Raw genomic sequence first — 27,671 nt, 5'->3', positions numbered from 1 at the left:
AGCACAGCCCATCCTCACCCTCAGCCTCCAGCAGTTCTTTGCTATTTTCAGGCAGCTCTCACCTCAAATCATCCCCCTACTCAACAGCCCTTTTTACCTCCCCCTCACAGCTGCCTGAAGAACTAAACCCATTCCCTCTGTGTGCAGTGGTGGAGTCAATGGCTGGGCAGAGCTCAGGAGGGAAAATCCTGCTGGAACAGTCCTTTCAGAATACATTGAGCCAGGAAACCATAACCAACCATTTCATGGTTGAGGTTGTACCAAATGGCCTCATTTTGTCTCCTTCTTACCTGTTCATTCCAGCCCCTGACTGCACACAAAACCAGCCTGCTCAAAAAAGCTTCTGGCTGTGCCCTGCAGCCAAAACAGCTTTATAAAACCTGCATGGACTCCAGGAGAGGCCCCAGACACTGCAGGAATGTGTGTGCCCATTTTTCTGACTTGCACGTGCAGTTTTTGTCCCCATATCTGAAGGGAACATAGCGGTGCTGTGCAAAGTTTTACACAACAACTGATTGAGAGGACAATGTTGCTTTCATATGAGGAAAGACCAAGGCTGGAACTCTTCGGAGAGAAGAAAGCTGAAGGTGGATATGACTGGGGTTGGAAAACATCAGGCACAGACCTGCATGTGCATTTCACTGCAATCCAGCAGGTTCTGCCTGCCAGGCTGCCCAGTATTTGAAACATTTGGCATTTAATGCCCACTGGATGGTGGTCAGAGCTCCCATCACCATCCTACAGCATCACCAGGTGCACTTGGCAAACAAGCTGCTCCAAGGCATTTAGGAAGCAGAAGTAAATGGCAGCATCAGCATGACAGGACTAGCAAGTAGCCAAACATTTGGATTGAGAAATAATGCTTAAATACAACCTCTGAGCTGCAGCCTAATTCCCTAGGAAGTCCTACTGACATGAGGAGCCAAAAACACAACTGAATCTAATTTTATTTAATACATCTTTTAGGAAATCTAATGAAAATTGCGCACTTCAGAAATTCAGTTTCAATGGGGTGCTGCTGGAAATGAGCCTACGAGTTGTAAATGACAACCTCGTGGGGGAAAAGAAATAATAATCCAAAAACTAGCACAAATTGAAAGATGACTTTGGGCCTGATTAGATAAATCACAGAGAAGCCAACTCCATCAGGACAAGTTTTCTGTACTAATTAGATTAGGAAATCATTCTTTTTGAACACATTATCCATTTAAAAACCCAGAATGAGTCTTAGAAAAACAGGCAAATCTGTATCTCAGGTCTGTTTACATCAGTCTCTGTGCTTTGACTTAAAAAATTCTTAATTTTATCTTCCTAATTACTCAAAATTAGCTCCTTAACACATCTTTCAAATCTCATGTGGACATACTGAGGCAACCAGCCCTTCCCATGACCAGTTGGAAGAGCTAGCTGTACATGGAATGCCTGAACATACAAGAGCCTTTAGCTGGTGCCATGTACCCCAGCTATGCCCAGTCCTCAGAACAGAGACTCTGAAATGTCAGAAATGCTATGCTTCAGCTGGGCTGGGTTCTCTAAGCAGGCAGCCTGAAAAGGAAAGTACTCATTATGTAATAGTGTAAGAAATGAAAAACTGCTGGGCCCCCCAGCCACAGCTCCTCTGTCAGATAATTCAGCCCCATCACAGGATCAGTCCCTGGGTTTGATGTAGGAGCCGAATTTCTCTGTTTTACAGCAGCCCTACACAGGGCTGGGGGATGGAGTGAATACAAAGGATGGATGGAAACAAGATTCTGACTGTGCACAGAGTGAAATTTACTCAGAGAAAACCTTTCCCTGGAAGCAGCTGGGAAAAGAAGTCCTGACCCAGGCTTGTAAAAGGCCTCAAACAGAAATGAATAAAATGCAACTGTGTCCAGTTGCTAAAAGCCTCCTGGGTTTATTTCATTTTGTGAGCTTGGCTATTTTTGCATGACAACTCTATAATCAGGCAAGTTCTAATATTAAAATCCATTTATTTAAATGACTTTCTGTATTCTGAAGATGAGAGAGCAGCACTGCAGATCAAAGACTACAGCTCCTACTGCAAAAGCGATGAATGAAATTTCTGAAGAATTGACAAGTATATTTTTCCAATTCTTTTGTCAGCAACTACACGAAATTAAATGGTGTAATTCTCCTTACCCATTACCTCTGGCATCTGCAAATTTACTCCTGGCAATCACTGAAGGTTCTAAAGCTCTGAATAGGCAGGAGGTTGATGAACAAAGCTGCAAATGCAGTCCAAGCAATGCTGCCCAGCCTGCCTGTAATCACTGACCTCTTTAGCTCTGCACCATCCAGTAAACAACAGGATTGATTGCCATGCAGTACAATAAAACACACACTAAGCTCCAGCAGCAGCTTGTTGAATTTTAAGACACATAATAAAACCAGGACAATAGACAGTACTTTGTGTTTGTGCTTCCACAAAGGCATCTGAGTTTGTTTTAACTCATCTCTCCAGAAGACAGACTTTTGTCTGCAGTAGGCAAAGGAATACAAATCAAAACTTACTCATGTACAATCCAATTACATAATAATTTAAAAATTGTTACCTTTTTTTTGTTACCTTTCATTAGCTGTAGAAGCTGACAACAAATTTTAGCAACCACTCTTTTGGAAGTAATTTGAGGAAGCTAAACTCATCTCCCATAAAGCTGGATTCTCTAGAATCTACAAATCCATTTTTCAGATTCAAAAAATGGGACAGACATTAGACTAAATTTCACAGAATTCTGCTGTTGAGGAGACTCAGATATTGGAATTATTATAATTAATAATAACAGCAATTCTGAGGCAAGGGATCATAAGTGCCAAGTCTAAGAGCAATAATCAATAAGTTAACATGACAGAAAAGCTTTACAGTCCCACTTGCAAATCAATTACTATCTTTTAAATTAAAATTCCTCTAGTGAACAATTCTTAAGCATTTAACTCCCACAGTAACTAAATGCAAGCAGCACACAGCACTGATGTCCCGTGCACTGAGCTGTGCCCTCCTGAGCCAGTGCTCATTCACCCAGTAGAATTTTTAGAGACTTTTCACAGATGTGTATCTAGGTTTGGGGAAAGCTCACATTGCTGGAATTATATATAACACAAGTTTCAGAGGTCCTCCTGTGCTTCATCTCCTGAATTCCCTAATTGACATGGCTGCCCTCACCAAGACAGGTGAGGTGAGCTGATTCTCCTTGGGAAGATGCACATTTTTGTTCTGTTTGTCAAGGTAAAGCAGGTGACCTTGACAATGGCAACTTCAACCACAACACAATGGCATATTTTAAGCACATGAGCAGATCTGCTGTTACAGATACCTCACTGAAGAAAGAATCTTCATGCTGCCAAGAACAGGCACAGGATAAGGGCCACACCATTTCTGCACAAGGAAAAACCTCCTCAGATCCTGTACTGCCAGTGCTTAGTGGAAACAGAACGAGAATCTGTGTCACTGATCCTTGAAGATGGATTTCATGGCTTTAGAGAATGCAAACGGGTCAGATTCTAACAGCCTCTCAGTCCAGTGTGGTCAGTTTGTAGGATTAAGTATTTCTCAACACTAAACTGACTTTGGCACACCACCCACTGATACCTCCTTTCATTACAGCTCTCCTGGAAATTCATTTCACCTGTTAATATGGTCAACAGAAAAGGTTGTTCAGGTAACCACCAGACACAATCCCCATAAAACATGATGTTCTTACCTCAAGTACGTACTTCTCTAAAGACCTGATGTTTTCCAGTGCCTCTGGATCCTGGTGGATAACTACTACTTCTTTCAGAGGATACTGGGGAAAGAAAAAAAACAAAACAGAATCTTAACTACTCAGTTTCCCCAGGTTTATCCCAAAGTTACAAAGCTGTTGCACATTCCCAAGGCATGACAGGAGATGTGAGGAGTTCTAACCTTGACTGGGATGGTTTTTCTGTCTCTGATCACTCGTCCCAGCTCAATCACAGACTGCAAACAAGAAACGGCACTTTCAATTTTTTTGTCGATGAGATCCTCCCTAGATTAAAAAGGAAACATAATTGCTTCATTTTCATCACCTCTCTTTGAGCAGATTGAAAACATTTTACCCCCTTCCCTGACATTTCCTGCCACAGACTCAATTATGCCCTGGTTGGGGCAATTTGAAAAATGAACAAACAGGCTTTTCCTCTCTCTTTGTGGAGAAGATGAGGAGGAAATAACCTGCTGAAAACAAATAGCAGATCTATTTTTACATCTTTTGTTAGCACCTCTCACAAGGTGCACAGGATTGAGTCATATAACCTATTCTAGTAATAGCCAATAAAAAGTACAATTTACATTAATAATATCATAAGAAGATGCAGAAAGATATTATAAATAGAGTACTTATAGCAACAATGAATTCCCTGTAACAACAATTTACTGGATCTCAATTTATCATCTTTTCCAGAAACTGTGGATATTTGAGCTTGATGTTTTAGATTTTTAGCATCTTTCCAGGCTCAATAATTGTAACATCCCTCCATTTTGAGGCAAGGCAGGACTGGGGATTTTTTTGCCTTTTGGCATTTTCTGGGGGGTGGGGAGAGGATTTGGGTTGAATTTTTGGCTCTTTTTTATTTTTTTTTGGCAGTTGACATTTGTATCTTGTTTCAAGCGTACAAGCAGTGAAATGTTCTGAAAATATGTTTTTCCTGATTTGTTAAGTAGATGCACTAATTGGGCAGCTCCTTTAAAACCACTCAGGTATCAAAGCAAGAGCAGAGGTATTGGTTAAAAAGACAGATATGAATAAATTAAAGGAACACAGGTACTTGCTGTAACCTAAGGAGCAGAAGTACTGGGCTGAAAACCACAACTGCAGAAAAACAAAGCTGGTGAAACAAAATTTAAAACTGAAATATGCCCATTGCAGCATTAAGACTGAGTTGGTTCCACATCTTTTGAAGCTTTTGTTCTTCCAAAAGCCAGTCCCTGAGGATGATCCTCCAACAACTTGGAAATGTGGAAATTACAAGATGGAATATTTTGCTCCCAGAAAGCTTCATACAGGATTATGTGACAGTATTTCAATAGCACTGAACAACACTGCAGAGCCACAACATAAGAGTATTTTTCAAAGACTGAATGCAAATCCACAAGATTTAATGTCACCCATCTGTTCAGACACTGAGCAACCAAGCACGACCTCGGTGGGGTTTTAACACAGGTGTTGAGTCAAGCTCAGCTGTGAAAGTGGCCAAGTCCTCCAGCTTTATCTGCACTCACCAAAGTGAGTATTTTCTGTAACTGCATTGAAAAATCTCTCTTCCTATTAATTGACAGTATTGTCTTTATGCTGTATCAGAAAACTTTCAAAGTAAATGCAGTGATGTGCTTTGCAACTCCAGGTGAAACTCCAACATCAACGACACTCTGGATTTGAAAAGGCTTTTTCTATGGGACAACTGATAAATAAATAAATGCCACAAACTAGTAACAGACAAAAACCCAAACAAAATGCAATACAGGGAATAGTGATGCAAGCCTCAAATACATCCCACATTTGCATGATGCAGCAGCAAGTCAGCAGTAACTGCAGTGAAGAGTGACTAAGCCACTTTTAAGTGCTTGTGCTAGGCCCGTGCCTGAACTGAGTCCCTGCAAACAGCTCCCCATCCTTCCCTGACTCCCTTCTGCAGGGGCCCAGACCTACTCCTGGCAGCTCCCTGATGAGGGTGGCATTGATTACATATTCTTCACAGCACTTGCCCAGGGAACAGAAAATCAGCACCATCATTATGTCAATCTCCAGCTCCCTGTTGCAGTAACTCTCGCTATTAAAGTGATCACAAAGACCATACACCCTCCTCAAAGCGTGCAGCAGCCATAAAAAGATACACCATTAGAGAAGGTTTAAATTTTTAAACTGTAAAGTATCAAGGTCAGGTCCCCTGTCCTTGAAGGTTTTCACACTGAGCTGCAACACTGAAGGGAAGTTTTTTCTCTTATTTTCAGATACCCAGAGCAGACAGTGCTGCAGGAACTAAATGCAGGAACTTAATCCACTGCTATACCAGTGATCTCTCTGATCCTTTAGGGCCTTTCACAGTTAGACACTACAGCTTTGAGCCAACACACAGTTTGAGGAGCAAAAAAGGATATTCCTGCCCACCACAAGAAAATATTATGAGTTGGGAACACGCATTCCTCCTAACTGGCTTTCCTTCCTATCTCAAGTCCTTAAAGCTAACACAAATCTACTGCCTGAATATGGAGGGAAAATTCCCAGCTAAAACTGAGGGTGAAGTGTGAAGTGTACTGCAAGGGAAATATTCTCCTACAGCAAAGAGACTAAAATTCATCAGATCTTAATCAAAATATAAACAATCTGTGCTCATAGAAAAGAACATGTTCACTAGCATCCTGAAGTTTTTCAGAGACAAAGTAGTATTTACATTATGAAAGCAGTCTGGTTTCTTGTTACGCAGTTTTAAACACAAGTGAGGGAGCACTGTTCTGTGAAATAAAAAAAAAAAAAACAAAAACAACCAACCAACCAAACCCCCAAGCCCCAAAAATGAACAAAAATCCCCCCCAAAAAAACCAAACCCCAATTTTGCCACCTAAGAGGTGCCTCTTACCTGACTTGGGGGAGCATGAGGTAGTGGATGCTCTCAATGTTCTTCTCCTGGACTGAGGCTGGATCAATGAGTGTTTTCAGATTCTGGTACATCAGCTCAGTGATAAATGGAGTATATGGTGCCTGTAATATTGCATTCAATCACCAGCTTTCCTTTATTGCTTGTACATTATGAATCAGTAATACCATGAATTACATAAGGACAGTTCAGCAAAAACAATGCTTACAAAGTGTCTGCAAGTGGGATGTTATTCAAAATGCAGACTGAAATAAACACTGGAATTCATACCACTTATTTACCTCCTGCCTGATATTTAAATGTTATTTTTTGGGCATCAGGGAAGAAATTATATTGTGTCCTTATCAATCAGGTGATAAAGGCCTTCTTTTTTTACTACCATGGGGCAGATAAGCAAATAAAAGGGAAAGATGGAAAATGAACTGTGCTACACAAATATGCTTTTACATTAACTGCCTTAAAGTGTTACCGAGAGTGGGGTGTAATTCCCTTACCATGAGTCTGCACATGGAGAACAAGACACTAAACAAAGTTTCCAAGGCCATAATGCAGTCCTCAGTCCCATTCTCGCCCTAAATGAAGAATTCACCAAGAAAAGCAGCAATCTGAGGATCAGGAAACACACTTCAATAGACTTCAAAAGTTTTCAAATGCACTTCAAATAGGCTATGTTAATACAATACATGTGTTTTCCAAATTGTATTAACTTTGGTCGATTCCACTGAGCAAGTATAATGGAATTATTGGGCTTTTTGGTTGGTTTTTTCCACAAAGGAGAGAAAACAGTTAAATTTTGTGCCACTTTCAGGCACAGTGACAGCATTTAAAGCCAAGATCTTGTGTGGAGCTGCCATGAATCCCATTCCCAGGGACTGCCAGGACTTTGTTGCCAGTGCAGGAGTGCAGCAGCTGATCCCTACCTTGAGTCTCCTGCGGTTCATTCTGACGTACCAGTTGGTCAGAATATCCACAAACTTCACCAGCCGAGGCACCACCGTGTACAGCCTGTAAGCTGCAAGGAAAAATGGTTCCTGCAGGTAAAATCTGCCCTCTGCAAGCTCCTCACTTAGAAATCACATCATCATTTACAGTCCTGGTATTAAACACAGCAGAAAGCTACAAAAAGTAACTAAATATTCATTATTTTACAACTGTATTTTGCATATGCACAGCATCCCTCTCATGCTCAAGACAAACACATTCCCCCCTCCCAAATAGCTTCCCTAATCCCACACAAACAGACATTATGGGAGCCTTATGCTTTTATCTGACTGGTAAAGAGGATAGTGGATAAGAGACTATTAATGGCAGGGGATTGGGCAAATCCTCCATTCACCCATGCTGCAAACACAGCCATGGCACTACAAGTTGAACAGAAATTATTGCAGAACCAGAAAATAAAATTTTCTTAATTACTGCCAAAGCTTCCTCCTTTTGCTCAACAGATTTAAAATAAGACACCTACTTCAACCAAGTCTCCCCATGATTACAGTTTTTCATTATTTTTCTATGTTACTTAACAGAGTAAGTTAAAATGCGAAGCAGCAGCAAGGCTGATGAGGTAAGAGATAAGCAGAGCTGTATTTTCAAGTTCTGTGTAACTGAAATCAGGGAAAGCTGCCAGCCCCAAGGTCATCACCAACACCACTACACAACAAGGAAACAAATTTCAGCTCTTCCTGAGAAGTCTGGGAGGATAAGGGGGATGGACCTTACACAGGACTCAATTTGCTAAGGAAGAACTTGTATTCAACTTCTCTAAAAGCCAAGAGCTTCTTGAGCTCCATTCTGAAGTAGCTTCATTAATCAAGCAGCTACTGAGTAAAACGGATCTTGGCTTTAAAAGCTCCACTACACTTTTCATTGTGTTTTGTAAAGCAGAAGTGTTTTTAAAGGCAGAGAACTGGGATTTAAACCTAAAAAGGAAATGCCCAGAAGATTCACATCATGCTGGGGAAGACATTATTTATTGGGAATTTGTAATCCTAAAAAAATCCTAATGTTTCTTCTAGCTATGCATTTTTTTAGTTAGGAGACCCATTATAAACAAATTTTAAAATAATAAAAAATCCCACCCTTCAGGGACAGTGTATCTTTAAGAAGAAATATAGTATTAGCCTGGAAAAATGCATTTCTGTTCTCAATAGCTGTAACCAAATTGTGAAATCTGCTTTTTTTGTGACACAGGAAAAGGCCATGGATGTACATGGAGGCTCTACACACTTCTTTCATTTCAGTCGTAAATAAGTACTAAAATAAGTGCTTGTATTGGGCATTTAATAAAAGCCTAAAAAGGCTTATTGATTTTTAATACAGAATTTTAACACCCCTGAAACACATCAGGTTTCAACAGAATGTAACTTGTGCCATTTTCCATGAACACTGGGAATGGGGCTGGGCCTCCTCCAGTTGCACACAGTCCTGGAACACAAACTCTCCCCATCCAGGAGCAGCAGAGAGCTGATCCCCCTCTCTGGAGTTTTTCCAGGCTCTCTCAAACACCCCAGAGTTGGAGGGGGCACAGGTTCAGCCCATTCAGGTGAGGTCAATCCCACACTGACCCCACCTGGGCTGACACTGCCACCTCTCCAAGTGCCAGGAGAAACTGGGGCACAATTACCATAAGTTGGACTTAATGGAAACATTTTTCCAGAGGCAGGAGATGGGTGTAAAATTCAGCTCCACTCAAGGACACTGGATGAAATGAAAGAAGCAGAGCCCAGCTGCAGCATTTCCCTGGTCAGTGGGGTCTCCTGCACTGCCAATTTCAAACCTGTGTGTTCTTATACCCCATGACCTCCAGCTGCAGGAATTTATGTTTTTATTTATCTCCATTATTGAGCATTTGACAGTATCAGTCACTATAATCTTCCCTTGTCTCTTCCTGACATTTTTCCTACTTGAAGTAATATGAAGTAGAAAATCTTTAAAAACAAAAAAAAAAATTCCAAAGTAGGTTTGTAAAAGAGATTAGAGTATCGTGTCACAGTACACAAATTCACTGCATCTCATTAAGATCTGCCTGACTGAGTCCAGAGTTTATGCAGAAAAATAAATTGAAAAATTCTGGGTTTTAATCCGTTCCAAATGAGATTGCCACTCATTTGATGAGCACACGATGTTATCTTCATCAAACACAAGACAACAGCATTTCATACCAACACTACTGCCTTGAAAGTCTTTACATTGTCATCTTCCAACAGGAACTCTCTTCTGTTTGGAAGGATCTCCTTACTTTACAAAGATGGTCACAGACACACCCCTTTTGGTCAGATTCATCATCTTCTCTGAAATCCAGAGCAGATAATTCAAGTTTCTACCCCCATATTCACCTTCCTACAAATTTTTCTGGCTTAAACCATGCACTGATTCAAGATCCCAGGTTCACAAACTCACAAATTTATTTTTTGCTGTCCCTCAGAGTATTTTCCTCCTAACATGCAGCACATAAACTTGCATAGGCTCTGCTTGGAATACATGAAACTCAACACAACCACCATCAAATTTCAAGGATAACAACTTGCAGGAAGAAGACACATTTTCATCAATGAGAGCCAGCTTTTGTCATACTGCTAGGTTGGGTAGCTTGAGGATTCTTTCTTCCTTTAATGAAATGTTCTTAGATGAGCTCACGTGAATTCTGCTCATACCAAATGACCCAGTTTACCTATCACAGCAAGATAAACTCACAGTAGTGGTCTTGCTGAGAGTGACCATCACATCAGTCAGAGGGGGGAAAGCAAGAGATAAGGAAGTGCAGGATTGGCCTGTGTCCTCATGAACTCACATCTGGCATTTAGCTATTTCCTTATTATCTGTTTTCCCTCTTAACACCTTCCTTCCCAAGCCCACAGCTTCTAAAAATTCTTCTGAGGGCAACTTAAGATCACAGGCGTTGAGGGGGGTTATTTGTTTACTCATGAACAGAAGTGACAATGGCCAAAGCCACCTTCTTCCCAAAACCTGAGCTTCCAGTGCCCTCAAATGTACCAAAGCTTTTTCAAATTCCATGGTGACTTTATCTGCAAGTTTGTCAGCTACTTCAGGGGGTCCCTGCAGCATCTCCTCTTTGCAATTAAGTGCCCCAGTGTAATGTGGGCACATCAAGAGGTATGGGATCATGAAAAAGACAACATGCAAGGAAAAAAACTTGGACAATATCTTCTTACAGCTATCCTAATACCATCCATTCTGCTGCACACACTCCCACAGCATGATTCCAAAGAAACCCTCCCCATGGAACTATACCAGGGAAAAATTTATTGCCAGTGTTCATGTACCTCTCAAAATTATTTTATTCAGCTGACTTGAGCACTGCCCATTTTATCCCTTTTTTCCCAGCTTCTCCAAATTCTATTTGGCTTCCTTCTCACTGCTGTCTTTCAGTGACTATTATAATATTATTAATTGCTCCAAGCACTGCAGCAGACGTTGTTACAGCAACAAGCTCCATCACTGAGCTCACAGGATTAGCTGTGACAAAAAAAGCCTCATCACTTTTTGAAATCTCATGAACAAGCATAGCAAAATCTGACTTAACACCCATGAAAGAAGCATTCCATGGATTATGGTAGCTGGTTAAAGATTTCCTTCCTTTTATCAAAGTCTCTCATGGAATTTGGGAATCTCTGTATAGAAAGGCAAGTTCTGCAATCAAACATGAAACACCCCCAGACCCCCTGAGCAAAAATGCATACCTGCCATTTCAGCTTTGAAGAACTGGATGAGAGACTGGGTGAAAGAAAGAATCCATTTATCCATGATGTTATTGCTCTCCTTAACTGTGTTCTCATTGTACAGGAATTCTCTTCCCTCATCCTATCATCAAAACACAAAGCACATTTCCAAGTCATCAGGGTATATAATCAAACCTCTATATCCAATTACCTGTCAGCCACCACTATTTTGGCATCTTCCCTGAGTTACACTGGTTTCCTACCAGCAAATATTAAATTCCAGATGCAGGTATGTAAGAGAGGGAGCTGTGGAAAACCTGTCTCCCACTGCTGCCTCACCACAACCTTTAACTGCAAAAGAGGCTGCTGATTTGGGCCTGCTAAAGCAGATAAAAAGCAGTACCAATCCTTTCACCTGTGTGAAAGGATGAGCCCCAGTCTCCAGACACAGGATAGGATCCTGGAATTTACACAGCTCCTTCACCCAGGAGGATCTGAGGCATTTCTAAGGAATTTACTATGCAGATGGATTCTATTTGGGGAGCAGGCCTAGAAACAAGACCGTTACTTTTTTAAGAACGTGTGACAATTTCAACACATTAAAACACAGATGAATGTAGCAACCTGAAAAAACAGGTGGAATTTTTAGCATCCAACAGGCACACAGTGCATTTCTGCTGCTTTCCAGAGCACTCATGGTGTTTGCAGCCATCTGAGAAACGGCATCACTTTGCTGGTTCTGCAGGGCCTCCCAAGCAGGACCAGGTCTGTGCCTGCCCTGACTCTTTCCCACATTCTTACAACAGGTTGGAAACAGGTTTTGGGGTTGGTTTCGTCTGGTTTGTTTTTTTTACAAACAATATTTAACAGCTGGTTTTAAAAGCCTTTAGACTTTCTCTTCCCTCAGAGTCCAGATGAAAAATAATCTGTTTGGACTGTTCAACCCAGGAACTACAGATACACTTTCACAGCACAAAGGAGAAGATTCATAGGAAAGAAATGCAGAAGAAGAGCAGTCCCAGTGTGAGGTCAGCAGTCATTAACCAACTACAATTAAAGGGAGAATTACAATAAACATTAAATCATTATTATACCTGATCCAGGACACTGGGATTTTACTTTCTCTCTCACAGGAAGCAGAACACAATGAAGGAGTTGCTTAAACCTGTGCATGAAATCTAATTTAAGCATTATCTCCTCCAGTAGCCCATTCTTTTGCCTAATATGGTGCATAGGAAGGATTTTGCTATTTAGAAAGAAAAAAATCCATCTACTGAATGACCAAACCTATCTCCTTAAGCACCTGGTTTTTCCAGTGGGGTCTTCCATCCCCAACTGAACTGATATTGCAAGATTCAATAGGATCATGGCAAAAAGCTATAAAGTTCACTTTAGACAATTCAAAGGCCACACAGAATAAACAAGTGTATTTTGGGGGTGACATCTAAGTTTGTCTGATGAATGCTGTCTAGGGATCCTAAAAAAAAGACTTGTTAAATATTAGAATCTGGAGTTAGCAAACTTTCTTCCACAAAGACATTGCTAACACAGATAAGCCCAATTGTTTAAGTCAGCTGTTTACTTTACTGATTTCTGAATTCAGCTGCCTTTATTGATTCAAATGACAGCTCCATGGTGACCACTGCACTGCAACTGCACATGTAGTACAAGGTTTGGACTTTTCATTTAGCTCCCACTCTCCATAAAACTCTGCACTAAACCTGCTGTCATTAATTTCAGCTGAAAGATTAAAATTGGTTTCAATAGAAACTATACAATATACACATCAAATCTTCAATTTTAATGAAAAATTACTATAAGAAAGAAATTTTAATCTTGCTTGCACACTGAAAGTGTAGAAACTCCTGTCACTCATCCAGCATTTTTAGTAGACTTCAAATGTAATCTACAAGTCTAAAGCATTATTGCTTTTGTGACTTGCCTTTCTTTCCATTCCATTTCTGAAATTTTTTTTCTAAGCTGCATTTAAATATAACTTTTTTAAAAATTACTGTCATGTTACAGAAGACAATCTCCTTGCCGTGGCTAATGTATTCAGGACTGAGTATTCCCAAGTTAAGCATTTTAATGCAGATTCATAATTAAAGTTCCTGTAAATGAGTTAGCTCAAGAAATTGTCACAGCAGCCACTACTGAAAATAACTTTCCTGGCTGATTTGCAGTTCTGCTCATGTTCAAGGTGTGTGTGGTGCTGAGCACTGATCTCAGTGCAGAGGAACTTGCAGCCCAAGTGACAGACCCTGCAGGACAGATCCTCCTGGACAGGAGCTGGGCTGGTCACACCACACAGAGGAACAGCAAAGAAAAATAGCAGCACTGAGGCAGGATCAGTGGGAACTGCTGCCTCCAGCTGCTCTGCAAACACTGCCAGGAAAACCCACCAGATTTAGCAAGGATATCTCAGAAGGATCCACTCCAGCACACGTGGCTTTAACTGGTGTTCCCAGGGGATGAGGAGCAGCAGGTAACTGCTCAGTGTTTCCTGACCCTACAAACACCAGGTCTGGATCTCCAATTTCACAAGTCTGAATGCAGCAGCTTCCCAGGGATGTGATATAAAAAGGACTCAACAGTACTCCAATCTGAGAAATGAGAGCTGTCAAGTCTTGGCAGTCCCCCACCTACCTCTCCTCCTTTCTATTTAACAACCTCGGTTGAGAAGAGAAAGATGCAGGTGATTACAAATATAAAGCATGGTACAAACAGTAAATAACAAATTCAGAGAGAGTATAATATACAACCTGATCTAATTGAGACCAAGGAGGCAAAGATCAGATGACCTCCAGAGTCCAGACCTCCCTTCCAATCTGAATTTCCCTACGATGCTGATTCGCTTTAACCCTGAAGAAGCAGAAAATCCCTTGCCCTCAGCCCCCCAGATCTTACCTTGTGCTGCAGGATCTGAACGTTCTGCACCAGGAAGCGATAAGCATTGTACCAGGGCAGGAACACATCCTTCAGGATATCCCTCACTCCCTCCTCCTTAAACCTCAGGTTTTCTGCTCTTACCACGGGAGAATTGATCAGGTACAACCTGCAAAATTAGAGGACAATACTTCAGAGCTTAAAACTGCAAATACTAATAGGGTTTCCCATGAAAAACTCCAAAGATGATTGTATTGTAGGCATGTAACAAACTGAACCTAAAACCATTTACTAGTAACTGCTACAGGAGTTTTTCTAAGATGCTGCATCCAGAATTTGAACTGAAATTTTCTTTTTCACTCTAGAAGTTAATTGAAGTGCTAACACATGCTCAGATGCCATCAGAGTATAAAACAAGCAGACGCTGCATGGTTCATCTTTAGGATGGTAACTATTGTTTTGGTAGTATTTTTAATTCCTTAACCACTATCCAGTATTTTTCTACTCACTCTTGTTCACCTCCTCAATTATGAAAAGCTTTGACAGAACTAAGGAGCAAAACAAAACAGGCAATTCCAAGAGAAAGAGCAGAAATCAACATTTTCAAGAAAGACAGCCGCAGAAGGGAACAAAGGATGTACCTCCTACAATACAAATGTGCCTCAGCTCCAGAGGCAGCTCTGAGGGACCAGAGGATCCAGGTGACACCAACTACTTACACAAGGGACAGAAATGTCCCTCAGCTTCTTTGCTGTCTCTGAGTTTAAAAAAAAAAAAAAAAAAAATCTTTATGCTTTATGCCCCCTTCTTCCCCAAATAAACATCCTGTCTTTAGAAATAAACTGGAATCCATCAAATTAACTCAAAGAGAAACCAGGCCTTACTCAGGTAACAAAAAAACAAGCAAAAACTTTATTTATAATATATAAAAATATATTTTATTTATTTATTAACCTCAGTTAATTTTCCAAATATGAGAACCCAACCAAACATTTCTTCATTTTAAAGATTGTGGCATTTTTCAATCCAAATTTATTAACCCATTTTCTCACATTTTTAAACTTTTAAAATCATGACTCTAAACTAATACAACTTTACAGGCACTTCCTTTAGGAGGTTTTAAAATCTTAATGGGGTTTGACACAGCACATTCAAGAATACCAGACCATAAATTCTTCAGGAGAGAGGGCTTCTTGCATTAAAACTAATAGATAAAAATGGAGCTGCCAGAATAAACAGACAGTAGTGCAGCACAGAAATGGGCTTTTTCGGTACTGGATTAAAAAAAAAAAAACAAACCCAAACCATTTTTAAGCACAGATTCATAGAATAGCTTGGGTGGGAATGTATCCCAAAGATCACCCAAGTGAATTTGTACCTGAACTCGAATTATAAATTTACAGAAGTACCAAACAATTAATGGCAATGGGTAAGTAAGTCCATAAATGAAACTAGAATTTAAGCCTATCCTTAAATCACACTTTCCCTCTATCACAATTATTTATGTGCCAGTTTGGTGGTGCTGTAGTACTGTTTTCTGGGGGTGGTTGTTTCATTAAAGCAGCCTTACCCTACCTTACAATATCTAAATGTTAAAAGAAGAGCGATTTCCTCAATTACTCCAATTCAAAGACACATTCAATCTATGGAAAAAGAAATAAGGCACACAAGAAAACAGGAGTTCCATCAGTTTAGTTACACCCATTAAGTTACCCACCAGGCAGAAAATAAAATCTTCCTCAGATCAAGTCAGTGTTACTGAGTTTGCATGAGAAAAAAGTAAGTAATCTCCTCTTCACCCCTCTAAACCAGCAGCTTGTTGCATTATTTCCTCTGCATTTTAAGACCAGGTTGAGAGGAGGATGCAACTCCCCACTTGTAACAGCAATCCTCACCCCAGGACAGAGGAAAGCAAAGGCCTGGAAATACCATGACCAGCAAATGCTTTCTGACATAGCTCAGCTTGGACAGGTCTCCAGCCCAGGTCTCAGCAATACTGAAATGCAACTGTTTTGGCCCTTCTTACAGATTTCACTCAGGATTCAAATCTCATGAAGCCTCAAGTTGAGTTGTTGAATTTACTGTGCTGTTATTTCTGCTGGTTGCCCTTTCTACTCAATTCCATATTCAGTTCACCAACTTATATCTATATTTTCCACTGATCTATTTATCAAGCTGCTGCTGAGAATACTTCAAAGCTGCAGTTAGAATATACATATATATTTGTGTACTGCAAAAGCTTAAGAAACTCTGCAGGGAAACGGTGCCAAGGAAAAAACCTCAGTTGTAGCTTTTGCTATAAACAGAGAACATCAAGCACCTCAGAATAGGCAGAAAACTGAATTGCAGAGCTCCTTCCAGAAATGAGCCCAGGCTGCAATGCTTTTTACTCTCTGTGTGGGTGTAGGTATAAATAAATGTGACATTAAAGAATGAGTACACTGGCAGAAAAATGAATTAGCTTCTTATAAATTAAAAAAAAAAAACCACCAAAACCCATGAATAATGGAACTGCAACTTCTGATGTTTGAAGTTTTTTTGGTTTGTTTATAAAAAAGGTAGGTTTTCTTTTTTTCCCAACAGAAACATCACCTGTGATTTAAAAATCTCCAGTATGAGTAACTCCAACCCTTTTCACTCTTATTATTGCAGCTACCAACTCAGTGCTACCCTGCTAACACACCTTGTTTATTTGTAAAGAGCAACCTTGATTAAACTTAAGAACTCCACCCAGCTCTCCATTGTAAACATGTACTAAGTCTTTTAAATGCTAAAGCTTGAAACAACTAGAACTTCACATTGATTCTTTTAAATTATCCAGAAGTAACAACTGTCTTCCCCAAATAAACATTCAGCTTCCATTCAGCCCATCAATTCTGTGTGTAGCTGTAACACAGTGTGTGAGTTGAAGGGTTTCTTATATACACAAGAATTACAGGGCTCTGTAGTGCATTCCTGAAGTTATTAAAATGTCTTTTATGTACGTTTACCTCAGTGTACCACTTGATGCATGTATCAGTGCGCCAAGCCAGAGTACCAAGTGACTGTGTAATTACTTTATATGTTCCTGTAATTTTAATGAACCACATGAACTGTATTTAATCTCTTTGACCAGGACAATTTATCTACACACATTAGGCTGCTCCACTTCTGCTTCTCTAGTGCCACTACTATTAGGTGCAAATTATGTATTTACATCCACAAAAACAAAGCACTTCCTCTCTAGAAAATGTCTAGTGCAAACAGGAAACAAATGTTTTGTTCATTAAGCATAGACCTGTCTCTAAGCCAGTGATTTAACAGTGACCTTGTATAGTGGTGTTATCAATTATTTTATTCACATTTTCATGGGCTCAACTCAGATCATCAGTGCTGGAAGAAGCAGATCCCTTGGGCTTTAGGGAGGGAGATACGCACTGCATCCATCGCCAGCTCTTTGGAGTCATCCACTCTTGCAGTTACTTCTGTCACTGTGGTCTAGAATCTTCTAAAATTAACTTTCTTCCTGCTTCCTGTTTCTTTAAACCCCCCCCAAGCAGCCTCTTTGTATGAATCTACCATGAGCAGGGAGCCAATACATCCCACTGAACATCCATCAAAGAAATCCTACCTGAGTGCATCAGCTCCGTAACTGTTCACAATGTGCATCGGATCAGGATAATTCTTCTTCCTTTTGCTCATTTTTTGGCCATCACTAGAAAATATCAGAATGTAGGCATCAATTCCCAGAACTCTTGTAATACATGGATAAAGAAAAAAAAGGCCCTTCATATCCAGCTCAATTTTTCTGTCCTAGTACACCCCTGGTGGCATGAACATAATTATATATATCTATATATTAGCACATTGTTTCTGTAGGACTGTTGAACTTAAAAAAAAACAACTGAAAAAACCCAAAGCCCAACCCAAGAGGCTCCCACGTTACAAATCTAAGCAGGAAATCTGTCCTTCCTACCCAAGCTGAGGAAAGATACACTTCCTTTGAATTAATCCCTCCAGCCCACTGGCAAAGCTTCATTTGAAAATAAAGGGAAACAAATATTATTAACTTTAAATTACATCTAAAACTACATTTATCATCCCCTTTACTCTGCATAACAGGTATCATTTCTTTCCAATTCTTGTTATTCACTTTCTCTCCCAAGGCAGGACTAATCCTGCTGGAAAGAACCCAGTGCAGCAGATGCTGGGATGTGTGAGCCTCTCACTCTCAGATGCCTCTTATCTTCTGCAGCACTGATATCACCCTGGCAAGTCTTAACAGCTCTAAAGTCCATTTCACATTCCATTTACAATTTGCAGGTCTTATCTGAAATGTTCTTTGACTAAAAACCTGCTCAGGAAGGAGCTGATTGACACCAACCTGGCAAGGACAAGGCCATTCACAATGACATTCTTGAAAGGAGGCCTCCCAAAAAGTGCAGTGGACAGCACCAGCAAAGTGTAGAACCTGAAACAAGAGACAACATAAATGTGCCTTTATAAATACACCAAGCTAAAGCCCATGTGTCTTCATTACAAAATAAATATTTCATTATGCTGCTTTCCTCCAGCAAAGATAAATTTTAAGTCTGGGGAACATTTATGTGGCAGAGTCAGAAGAGGAGCTTATTGAAAGTAGATCTTCCTATTTGAAGTGTGTCATGCTGTTTGCTTAGCTGGGATCTATTAGTCCAGGAAGGCAGAAAAATTCTAATAGGAAGCATTAGGAAGATCATGAGGAAGAAAACTGCAGCATTTTCCCTCTTTAGTACAAAATAGGGAATTCTGCTCCCACACAAGTTTCCTATTGGCTCACTGCAAACCTGTGAGCACAGGATCAGTAGGACCAAACACAGCACTCAGGACCAGCACACTTTTGTGTGTTTGTGTGTTGTGTATTCTTCAGCCTGACAGACAATGGAACATAGTATAGAAGTATAAAAGCAAGTTCCCAAAAATGGGAGAAGCCTCCTTCCAATCCTGCCAAAGGTTTGATTGGAAGGAGGTTGTGGTTGCCTGCTTAAATCAGCCATCACCAGGAAATAAGAGAATGCTCTCACAACAAAGGGCAGCAGTGGTTCCTCCCTGCTCTATCTGATGTGTTTATAATCACTCTATAAACTGGGACACTTTGGAAATCAGTGCTGGAGCAAGCACAGGAACCTATTGTTCACAGGCTGATATATGATTATGTCTGGGAAATTAAGTGGAAGTGCAGGATGATGTGATAATTTCACACTCAGGAGCCAGAGCCTTCACCAAAGGAGGGATGTGTGAGCTGCTGGAACTGCACTGTTGGTAATTACTTTTAAGAAAGTAACTGGAGGGTGGGCCACAGCTTTCCTGGTTCAAAACAGGCATCACACTGACAACTGCTTAGCAACCTTCAAAGAGGTGATTATAAAAAAGCTATAATAAGGCACAGGAGGTTATGTCTCAGAACTATGTATTTGCATGAAGATTTAGAGGAGAAACACCTCAGTGGGGGGAAAAAAAAAAATCCATCTGTATGTTCCAAGGTTGTTTTTATCAAAAAGCAGCCTACAGTTGCAAAAGCATTATTCTGACACTTGAGGGTCCTCTGCAGAGGTTGCTGTGTGTACATTTATTAAGTGACTTCCATGACAGCTCTGATACTTGTCTCAGACAGGGCCCTAACTCTCAAAATCACCTCAACTCACACTGCAGGATACAAATTCTCCTTATTAAACTGCAGTTTAATTTCATGAATTTTAACCAATACTCTTCCACCTGCACACAAACATTTGCATTCCCTGTCTTGATTTTTAACTTTCTAAAGAAAACCCCTAAACACAAATAATCTGACTATTTACTCAGGTGACTGACACCTCAAGCCTACACAGCTGAAAGTTCATTACAAACACAGCAGTTTTTCCTCTGTACCTACTAAAAAGTTCCTCATTGACAAACTCCCAGCACCTTCTGCAAACTAGTCACAAATTCTCCTATTAGAGCTCCCAAATTTGCAGGTAAAAAACACAAAGAAGAATCAGCTAGGAGAGATTTCAATATTGTTTAGGAATTCCTAATTCCCTGTATTAGGAAAATTGTACAGGCAGACTGTGGGCACTGAAAATTGCATCCAAGGATACATCACAAATTTTATGTTCAAATTGTCAAACCCAAGGAGCCTCAGCATGAGGTGCCTGAGTTGATGACAGCTACAAGACTGTCTCTGAAAACCTGTGATCCACATATTCTGATGGAACTCTTTGGAACTCTTCTGATTCTTCCTCGGGTTGTGCTTTTAAAATTCACCTCATTCACTTTGAATATTTTAAAGCAGTGTTTTTCTGCACCTTATTTTTGAAATATCTTATCTACAGACACATTTCTTTCCTGAAAACTTCCTCAATTTCTCTGCTGCTTCACTTTCCATTCACCAAATCTGAGACTGTTTCTAGGTATATCCTTGTAGATAAATAGCTGTCAGTCAAACAACAGTAAAAAAACCGTAACAGGGACAGAAATTCACTCCTTTGCTCTATGTTCCACCTAGGAGAGAACAGGGAGGGAATCTTTTCTCCTTTTTTTCTTGAGCAACTGTGGGCAAATTCATGATCCTGTGGCTCATGCCAAACCCTCCAGCTGTGAATTGCCTGTGGGCCACCACATTCAGACCATGGCCACAAATCTTGCTACATTTCCTTATACAGAGGCAGAGCCTTCCTTACCACTCTGCCTGGACTGCCAGTCATGCAACACAGCTACTCTAAGATTTTGTCCTGTGGCTTTAACAAATATAACTCAGCTGCCTCTCTATCCATGCAGAAAGTCATCAAAAATATCACTTTCCTGGGCAATCACCTTTGTCACATTAATTTTCCCCTTGTCTCCCTTGATTTTTCCTCCTCTTTCATGGAGTGAATGAGAAGTCACCAGAACTGCACCTCCTGAGCCTTTCCCCATCTCCCAGTCCTCACTTCACAGCAGCTGCAGTCTCTGACCTGACACAAAACCAATCTCCATTCTCAATCTTCACACTCTGTACGGGATGTGCCAAATACAAATCACATCCTGTGCTCTCAACACTTCTGCTCGTTGTTCTCTTAGACCTCACATCTTAATTCCTTCTGTCTCTCACACATCAAAAGTGCTTTACTACAAATCACCCAACACTTGCTGGTAGCAAAGCCCCAGCTCATTAACAACCTGGGAAAGGTGGGAGCAGCAGGAATTGAGGCAGCTGTTTTGATTTCCATCCACAAAGAAGTGAAACACACCTGGCTCTGGGTATGACTCTCAGGAACTCTTATGCTGAGGCTAAGAACAAAAAGCAATCTGCCCCAGACTGAAAAGAGAAAGCCTCCTCTTGCACCCTGACTATGGCACACAAGTCTGAGGACTCACACCAAATGTCCTCAACCCGAGTTCTTCCATGAAAAAAAGAAAAACAAAAAACCAAAAAAAACCCACTGTTTTCTAATTTTTTTCCAGATTAAAAAATGAAGAGGTAAAAGTAAGTCTTTCATTCTCTTTTTGCTACCCGACAATATTTGATTGTATACTAAGGTATTAAATAATTTTTTGCATCACAATTAAGAGGTTGAAAAGTAAAGACATTTCACTACAATCATGAAATTTAGTTGTATTTGGCATCCTGCCTGCTTTGGTTGCTTGGTTTGTTGGGGGAGTAGAGGAGTGGGCAAAGGGAAGTGCCAACTCTATTCCAGATGCATTTATTTAGCTCTAATACCTCAAGTTACTGGATGGAAAAGTTCTGCTTGGACACAGTCAAAATCACTAATCCAGAAAATACAAAAATTCATCTTAATCTGTCAATTTTCACAGTCAACCTCAAACTTCAGACATGGACTAAACACTTTGCAATGCTAAAGCTAAAACTGTATGTAGGCATGCAAGTATGTATGAGAACATTAACCACAGAAAATCAGAGAAAATTTTTCACCAACGATTGAAAAGGATTTATCCAGAGTGAAAGAAGCAGATGTAGTTTACAGCTAAAAACTTTGACTTTTCTGCAAACTATACAATCTTAACAAAGTAAGATTTGATTTCACTTTTTTTCTGCACTCACATAAGCCAAAAATTCAAATTTAATCTTGGGGTAGAAATTACCATGCTATACATTGGCTTGAAATCCTCAACACATTGACTTCCATTTCAACTGACTCAAGTGCAGCTCTGTCTCTAGTGTATAACTCAAGTTCTGTTATCATTCAGCTGCTGAGACTTTTCCTTACCAGGCCAAAGATGTGCCTTTTACCTAATGATGTCTTCCATAAAAGCTGGGAAGTTTTCTTGCTAATACTCTATTTCTATAACAACTTTTTTGTCACCGAGCTTTAGACTACCTTGTGTTTTAGTTTAAAAAACCAATTATACACTTACCTGTACAGAAACAGTCAAATTATCTGTACAGCATTAAAGATATGAGAAGTAACTGCATTATAAAATGCTGTTAAACAAACATATTAATTATTCAAGTAGATAGAAAACCACTGAAGTGTTAGTCACAGGGTGATAACCTGACATAATAAATGGCAGAAAGTTACCATCCTCGTGTCTGGTCGATGCCCTCGGCGATGAAGTCAGCGGGGAAAGCATCCTCGAGCTCCCTCCTGTTCTCGAAGGGGTAGTGGACCTGTGCGTAGGGCATGCTGCCGCTCTCGAACCAGCAGTCAAACACCTCGGGCACGCGGCGCAGGGCGCCCTTCCCGCTGCGCGACGGGATGCTCAGCTGGTCGATGCTGCGGGACAAACAGCCAGCAGCCCCAAACAAAACCAGGTTAGGAGAAGTTCATGTGCTGGTCTATTAGGATGACAGCAGTTTTGGCTGTCATTTTAATGACTCTTCAAAAAGGTCCTTCAAAGCGTTTCCTTTGACACCCTCTGTAATCTTTGTACTAAGAGTGTTCAACAACTTTGTTGAAACTAAACAGAAAGTTAACAGAGTTAAAGTTTCTGTTAACAGAACACAAGAAATTTATATGTGTTAATTGCAAGTCCTGTCACAACTTTTCTATTCCCTAAATCTGTTTCCCAGAGTTTGGGCAAAAAAAACCCACAAGGATTTTTTATATCTGCCTATCTATTTCTAATACGCAGTGAAGAGTCTGTGACCCACCTTTCTCGATGCAGATCCGTGACTTTCACTCCAGACAGCTCCTCCAGTTCTGCCATTGAACCAACACAAACAACCTGTAGGAGAAATTCAAGAAATGTAGCCAGTTAATTGCATTCAGCAGCTATTTTATTTTTCAATATCAGGCAGGAGACTTGCAGTATCTCCTTTAGTATTTGGTAGAGCTGAAAAAACAATAAAAATTTTGTACAAGGGTCTCCTTCCTCAAATGATGTTAGAGACCACTGCACTGATTTAATACAATTCATGTTACAAGAACTGGAGACTTGGAAGCAGCAGCATCTTGGGCAGGTTACCAAAAAAATGTGGGATTGGCGGGGGGGGCAGTTTCTCCAGAGCAGACAAATAGGAGTTTCAGATTCCAGGTTCCTCTCCTAAAATAACCAGCTCATTATCCATACGTGTTCCATCCCAGGTAGACTAAACTGCACATGTTAAAGGCTTTTTATTTAAAGTGAAGAAAGTGTCACAGCTACTCTTCTTGGTTTTGTTGCATCAACACGCTAGTAAGAAAAATGCAGATTTCCACACTAGACTTGCAATGACATCATGAAACAATGATTCTGAAAAACTGCATGAGAAAGCAGAAAGCAAAGCTTTCTTTGCTTCAGGTTTTACTCAAATTGAGCCCTCCCAGAGCCCTGTGGCCTCTCTCATCTGGCAGGACTCACAAGCCGCAAGCTGCAGTACAGACCTGGATTTTGGAGAGGCTTTCCCACATGCCATCCTTCCCATTTAGAATTGCCATGGAAAAACCCCAGGGTTTGACAGATCTGACAGAGAAGGAGTTAAATGTAACACCATAAAGAAGCTGTAAATAGGCCAGACGTTTTTCACATGAAATAACTTTGTAAGTTGCTCTTAAGATACAAAAAATCAGAGCACTGCTCAATTCCTATAGTTAGTCTTAAATATATGCATATGTATACACATGGAAATTCTGACTAACTGAAACGTTTTGGTGTATTTAATTCCAAAAAACTGTCATGGAATTACAGAGAAGACAGAAACTCAGTCTGATTTGGGTTTTAAGACATGATTTTCCCAGTCTGATTCAAGTGCTGATCAGCATTACTAATCACCATCTTCTACTGTTAAAGTATTTTGGAAATGCAACATTTTCATTGCTTATCTATGTTTTTTGTATTTTTTTTTTTCTGTAGGAAGTGAGGCAGGACATTTGATGATTCCACTAGCCAGGTAAAACAGCCTGCAGAATGCACACAAACTACACCAGGGGATTGATCCCAGGTAAAAATACGTCTTCATCAACAAACTATTTTTAACCCAGATCTGTTCTTCATTCATGTGGCCCCATAAGAAAACACACAGGCACAAGTGAGCAGCAGCAGGTGCTTAGTTCAGCACTGCTGGATGAAGAAAAGGTATTAATAGAGAAATGGGTAAAAAAATGCCCTTGGATACACCTTCTCTAACCTTTGTACTTGAATATATTTTCACACTAAGCTCTCTCTCTAAGGTAGAAAAGCTGCTCATTATTTGGTGGTTTTTGAACAAGTGCTTCAATGCTGAAGCAAAATTCTGAATATTGATGCAGAACTGCACCCAGAAATCACTCATGGAAGAAATAAACCCAAGTTCACGTGAACAATCCACCAACCCCCAGAGTAACACAGATCCCCCCCACTAAGGCACTGTCCAAGGCAGAAGGATGGAGCTCCTCTGTCCCAAGGGGAGCTCATTAGATGCTGAAAGGCAAGAAGAGAATGCAGCAAACAGATGCTAATCAAATTCCATCCCTCATTAGGCCGCACCCCCTCGTTTCTGCACAGAGCACACACAGGCTGATGCTCTCCAATTAAAGCTTCTGCTCGATACATCCCTTCAGCAGCCATGGCTGCTCCAACAGCCTGGGCCCTCTGCCTACCAGGCATTTGCTGCTCCTCCATTTTATGGCTCACACCAGCTCCAAAAACAGCTCTACCAACACTGAACAGCAGCAAAGACTCTAATGGGCTGTGTCAGCACCTCCAAGACCTACGGTGAAGCCAGAGGTCAAGATTAACCCCTGCTAACAAAATGAACATTACATCCAGGATTATCCACGTCAGTAGGAGCATGAAGGCATCCAGCAGCATTCATGCATCTCCATGTTCCTGTGGCACAGCCCTGCAGCCCCTGCTAAATAAAAATGTTTGTTTTTGTCAGTTTGCCATTTCAGCTCTGTTCAGCACCACAGCTGAGGAGTAAAGAGTGCCCACAGAAAGGAAGAAGCCTGCACAGTATGTCAGAAAGATGGCCTGGGATCACCAGAAAACATTTCATGAATATGAAACAGGAGAAGAAATGACTGCTATAGTCAGCCAGAAGTGGCCTTAATGCAGCCTCAAAGCAGCCCAGAAATGCACCTGGAGAGGTTCCCTCACCCTCAGGAGAGCAGAGCCAGAGCCCTCTCATTCTGCTGGCCAAAACTGAGGGCACCCAGCCCAGGGCAGGCTTACCATGAGTGACAAGCCAGGAAATAATCAGGGAACTTCAGAGCATCACTGAATAGTGAACACTATCATTTGTGTTTATATGTAAGTTCTATAAAATGAGCCTATATCTGCTTTACCAACTTGGGTGTTATATTAAAAAATTTTATTATCTAATCCAAATGAGATGTGTTCCTCCACTGAGGAAATCATTGGAATTTGAAAGCTTAAAATGATAAACTGTCTGCAAAAATGTGGCAATAAACACAAGCTTCAAAATTTAACTTCCATTATGCATCTCTACCTGATAATTATGCTAAAAGAAAACTAAAATAAAACTGTGCAAAAGCAGTTATTGATCTGTAATAAAATTCACTTTAATACCAATTAATTCACCTTACTGTATATTAAATAAGGAATGGTTATTACTTCTCCAGGATTTAATATGCAAAGCATAATTGCGTGCAACAAAGCGTTCTTCTGAGAGCAAGACATGAAGAGGCTGCTCTGCAATCCCACACGGCACCAGGCTGCAGTAACACTGGAGTCAGGGAATTCTGAGGGAATATCATTACTGGGAGAACAGATGTCACCTAGGCTTTAAGTTTTACATCAGTTCCAGCACTATTTGTTTTTCAAGCCATATCTCACACACACAAAAAGAGTGAATATTTTTTAAAAACTTCTAACTTGAAATTTAGCTCAGTTCAGAAGCTGTACTCATCTATTAAAGCACAATATTCAGGCTCTGGAGCAAACAGAAATGTGTGACATCTATGGATAGAAATAATAGACCTGTTGGTATTTCCATCATTATTCAGAACACCAAGCCCTGAGGAACATTTGCAGCTCGTTTCAAAGGAAAGGTCAATCTTCCAAGTTAGACATCATTTTGTTATTAAAAACTAACAAATCAAACCTAGAAAAGCAAAAAAAAATCGGTACACACTGGAATACAGATAAGGGGAGACTGAACAGAAAATGAAATATTATTAGAGGCAAGGAGTGGAAGTAATGAAACCGTTACACAATCATTTTCAGCTGTAGACTGAAATACCCAGGCACAACACTGAAAGCCTTTTTATTACGTAAAAAAAATTGTTAGATCAAACAAAGGACTTAGAAATGTTAGATGAATGTGAAGAAAGTGTGTATAAATTGTCAGTCTTCAAACTAAACTTTAACTGTTATATGAGAGACAGAAGCACTTGGTTTGTCAGTAATTTACAAACACACTCACAGCACAAATAGAATCCAAATGCCAAAGCTTTCTTAGATACTTAAATCCTAATTGCAGGAGTAGCTCCCTCCTTATCCCAGTACCTCCCTGCCTACCAAGATTCCCAGTGAAGAGGAAATAAAAATGTTTTATGGTGCACATCTAAGCAACAGCAAGTTTAAGGTCATAATATACTTCTCCAGCAGATGTTTTCCTACTCGAGGTCTTTCAGGTCTAAAATGAAGAGTAAAACTTTTTCAAATCAAGAGAGATAAAAATAAAGGCTTGGGATGCTGCCATCAGTATTTACCTTCCCTGGACATCCTGACACTGATTACCATTTCCTACTCTCAGCATGAGGAAGGCTTATCATGTGTGTCTGATGGAACTAACCCAATACAAAAAAAAAAAAAAAAAAAAAAAGAAGAGAAAAGGAAAACATCACACAAAAAAACCCCAAACCCACTTTACCTTCAAAAAGAGTTTTAAAACCATCAAAATTGTGTCAAGTGTTCACTCAAGCCCTCTGCATGATGCTACCAATGCAGGGTACCTTGCAGCTTGACAAAGCTCATTTCTAGCACTACCATTATACTATTTTCATCATTCCACTAGATTCGTATTTTTACAGTCTGCTACATTCACATTTGTGGCACTACAAGTATGTATCTTCACTGTTCTGCTGTGGTGGACTTACTTTTATGCCTTCAGCAACTCATTTGGCTTGAAGCAAC

The 27,671-nt window shown here is 40.3% G+C and overlaps 1 protein-coding gene across 2 annotated transcripts in view; it reads right to left on the bottom strand.

Annotated features, from left to right (window-relative positions):
* Positions 1-27,671, bottom strand: part of IARS1 (isoleucyl-tRNA synthetase 1) — a 91,059-nt gene that overhangs the window by 16,911 nt on the left and 46,477 nt on the right. For both annotated transcript variants that reach the window (XM_058845512.1, XM_058845513.1), the window contains exons 16-26: positions 23,266-23,339; positions 22,694-22,888; positions 18,538-18,624; positions 17,785-17,868; positions 14,196-14,343; positions 11,310-11,430; positions 7,533-7,624; positions 7,107-7,184; positions 6,595-6,716; positions 3,905-4,007; positions 3,702-3,785 (exon numbers count right to left, since the gene is read on the bottom strand). In XM_058845512.1, the coding sequence (XP_058701495.1) occupies positions 3,702-3,785; positions 3,905-4,007; positions 6,595-6,716; positions 7,107-7,184; positions 7,533-7,624; positions 11,310-11,430; positions 14,196-14,343; positions 17,785-17,868; positions 18,538-18,624; positions 22,694-22,888; positions 23,266-23,339 (1,188 nt within the window). The remainder of the gene's footprint in view (positions 1-3,701; positions 3,786-3,904; positions 4,008-6,594; positions 6,717-7,106; positions 7,185-7,532; positions 7,625-11,309; positions 11,431-14,195; positions 14,344-17,784; positions 17,869-18,537; positions 18,625-22,693; positions 22,889-23,265; positions 23,340-27,671) is intronic.

This window comes from Poecile atricapillus, chromosome 9 (genome assembly GCF_030490865.1).
Source record: "Poecile atricapillus isolate bPoeAtr1 chromosome 9, bPoeAtr1.hap1, whole genome shotgun sequence".
NCBI lineage: Eukaryota > Metazoa > Chordata > Aves > Passeriformes > Paridae > Poecile > Poecile atricapillus.
Note: the sequence above shows the minus strand (reverse complement) of the source record. Positions and strands in the feature narration are given on the sequence as shown.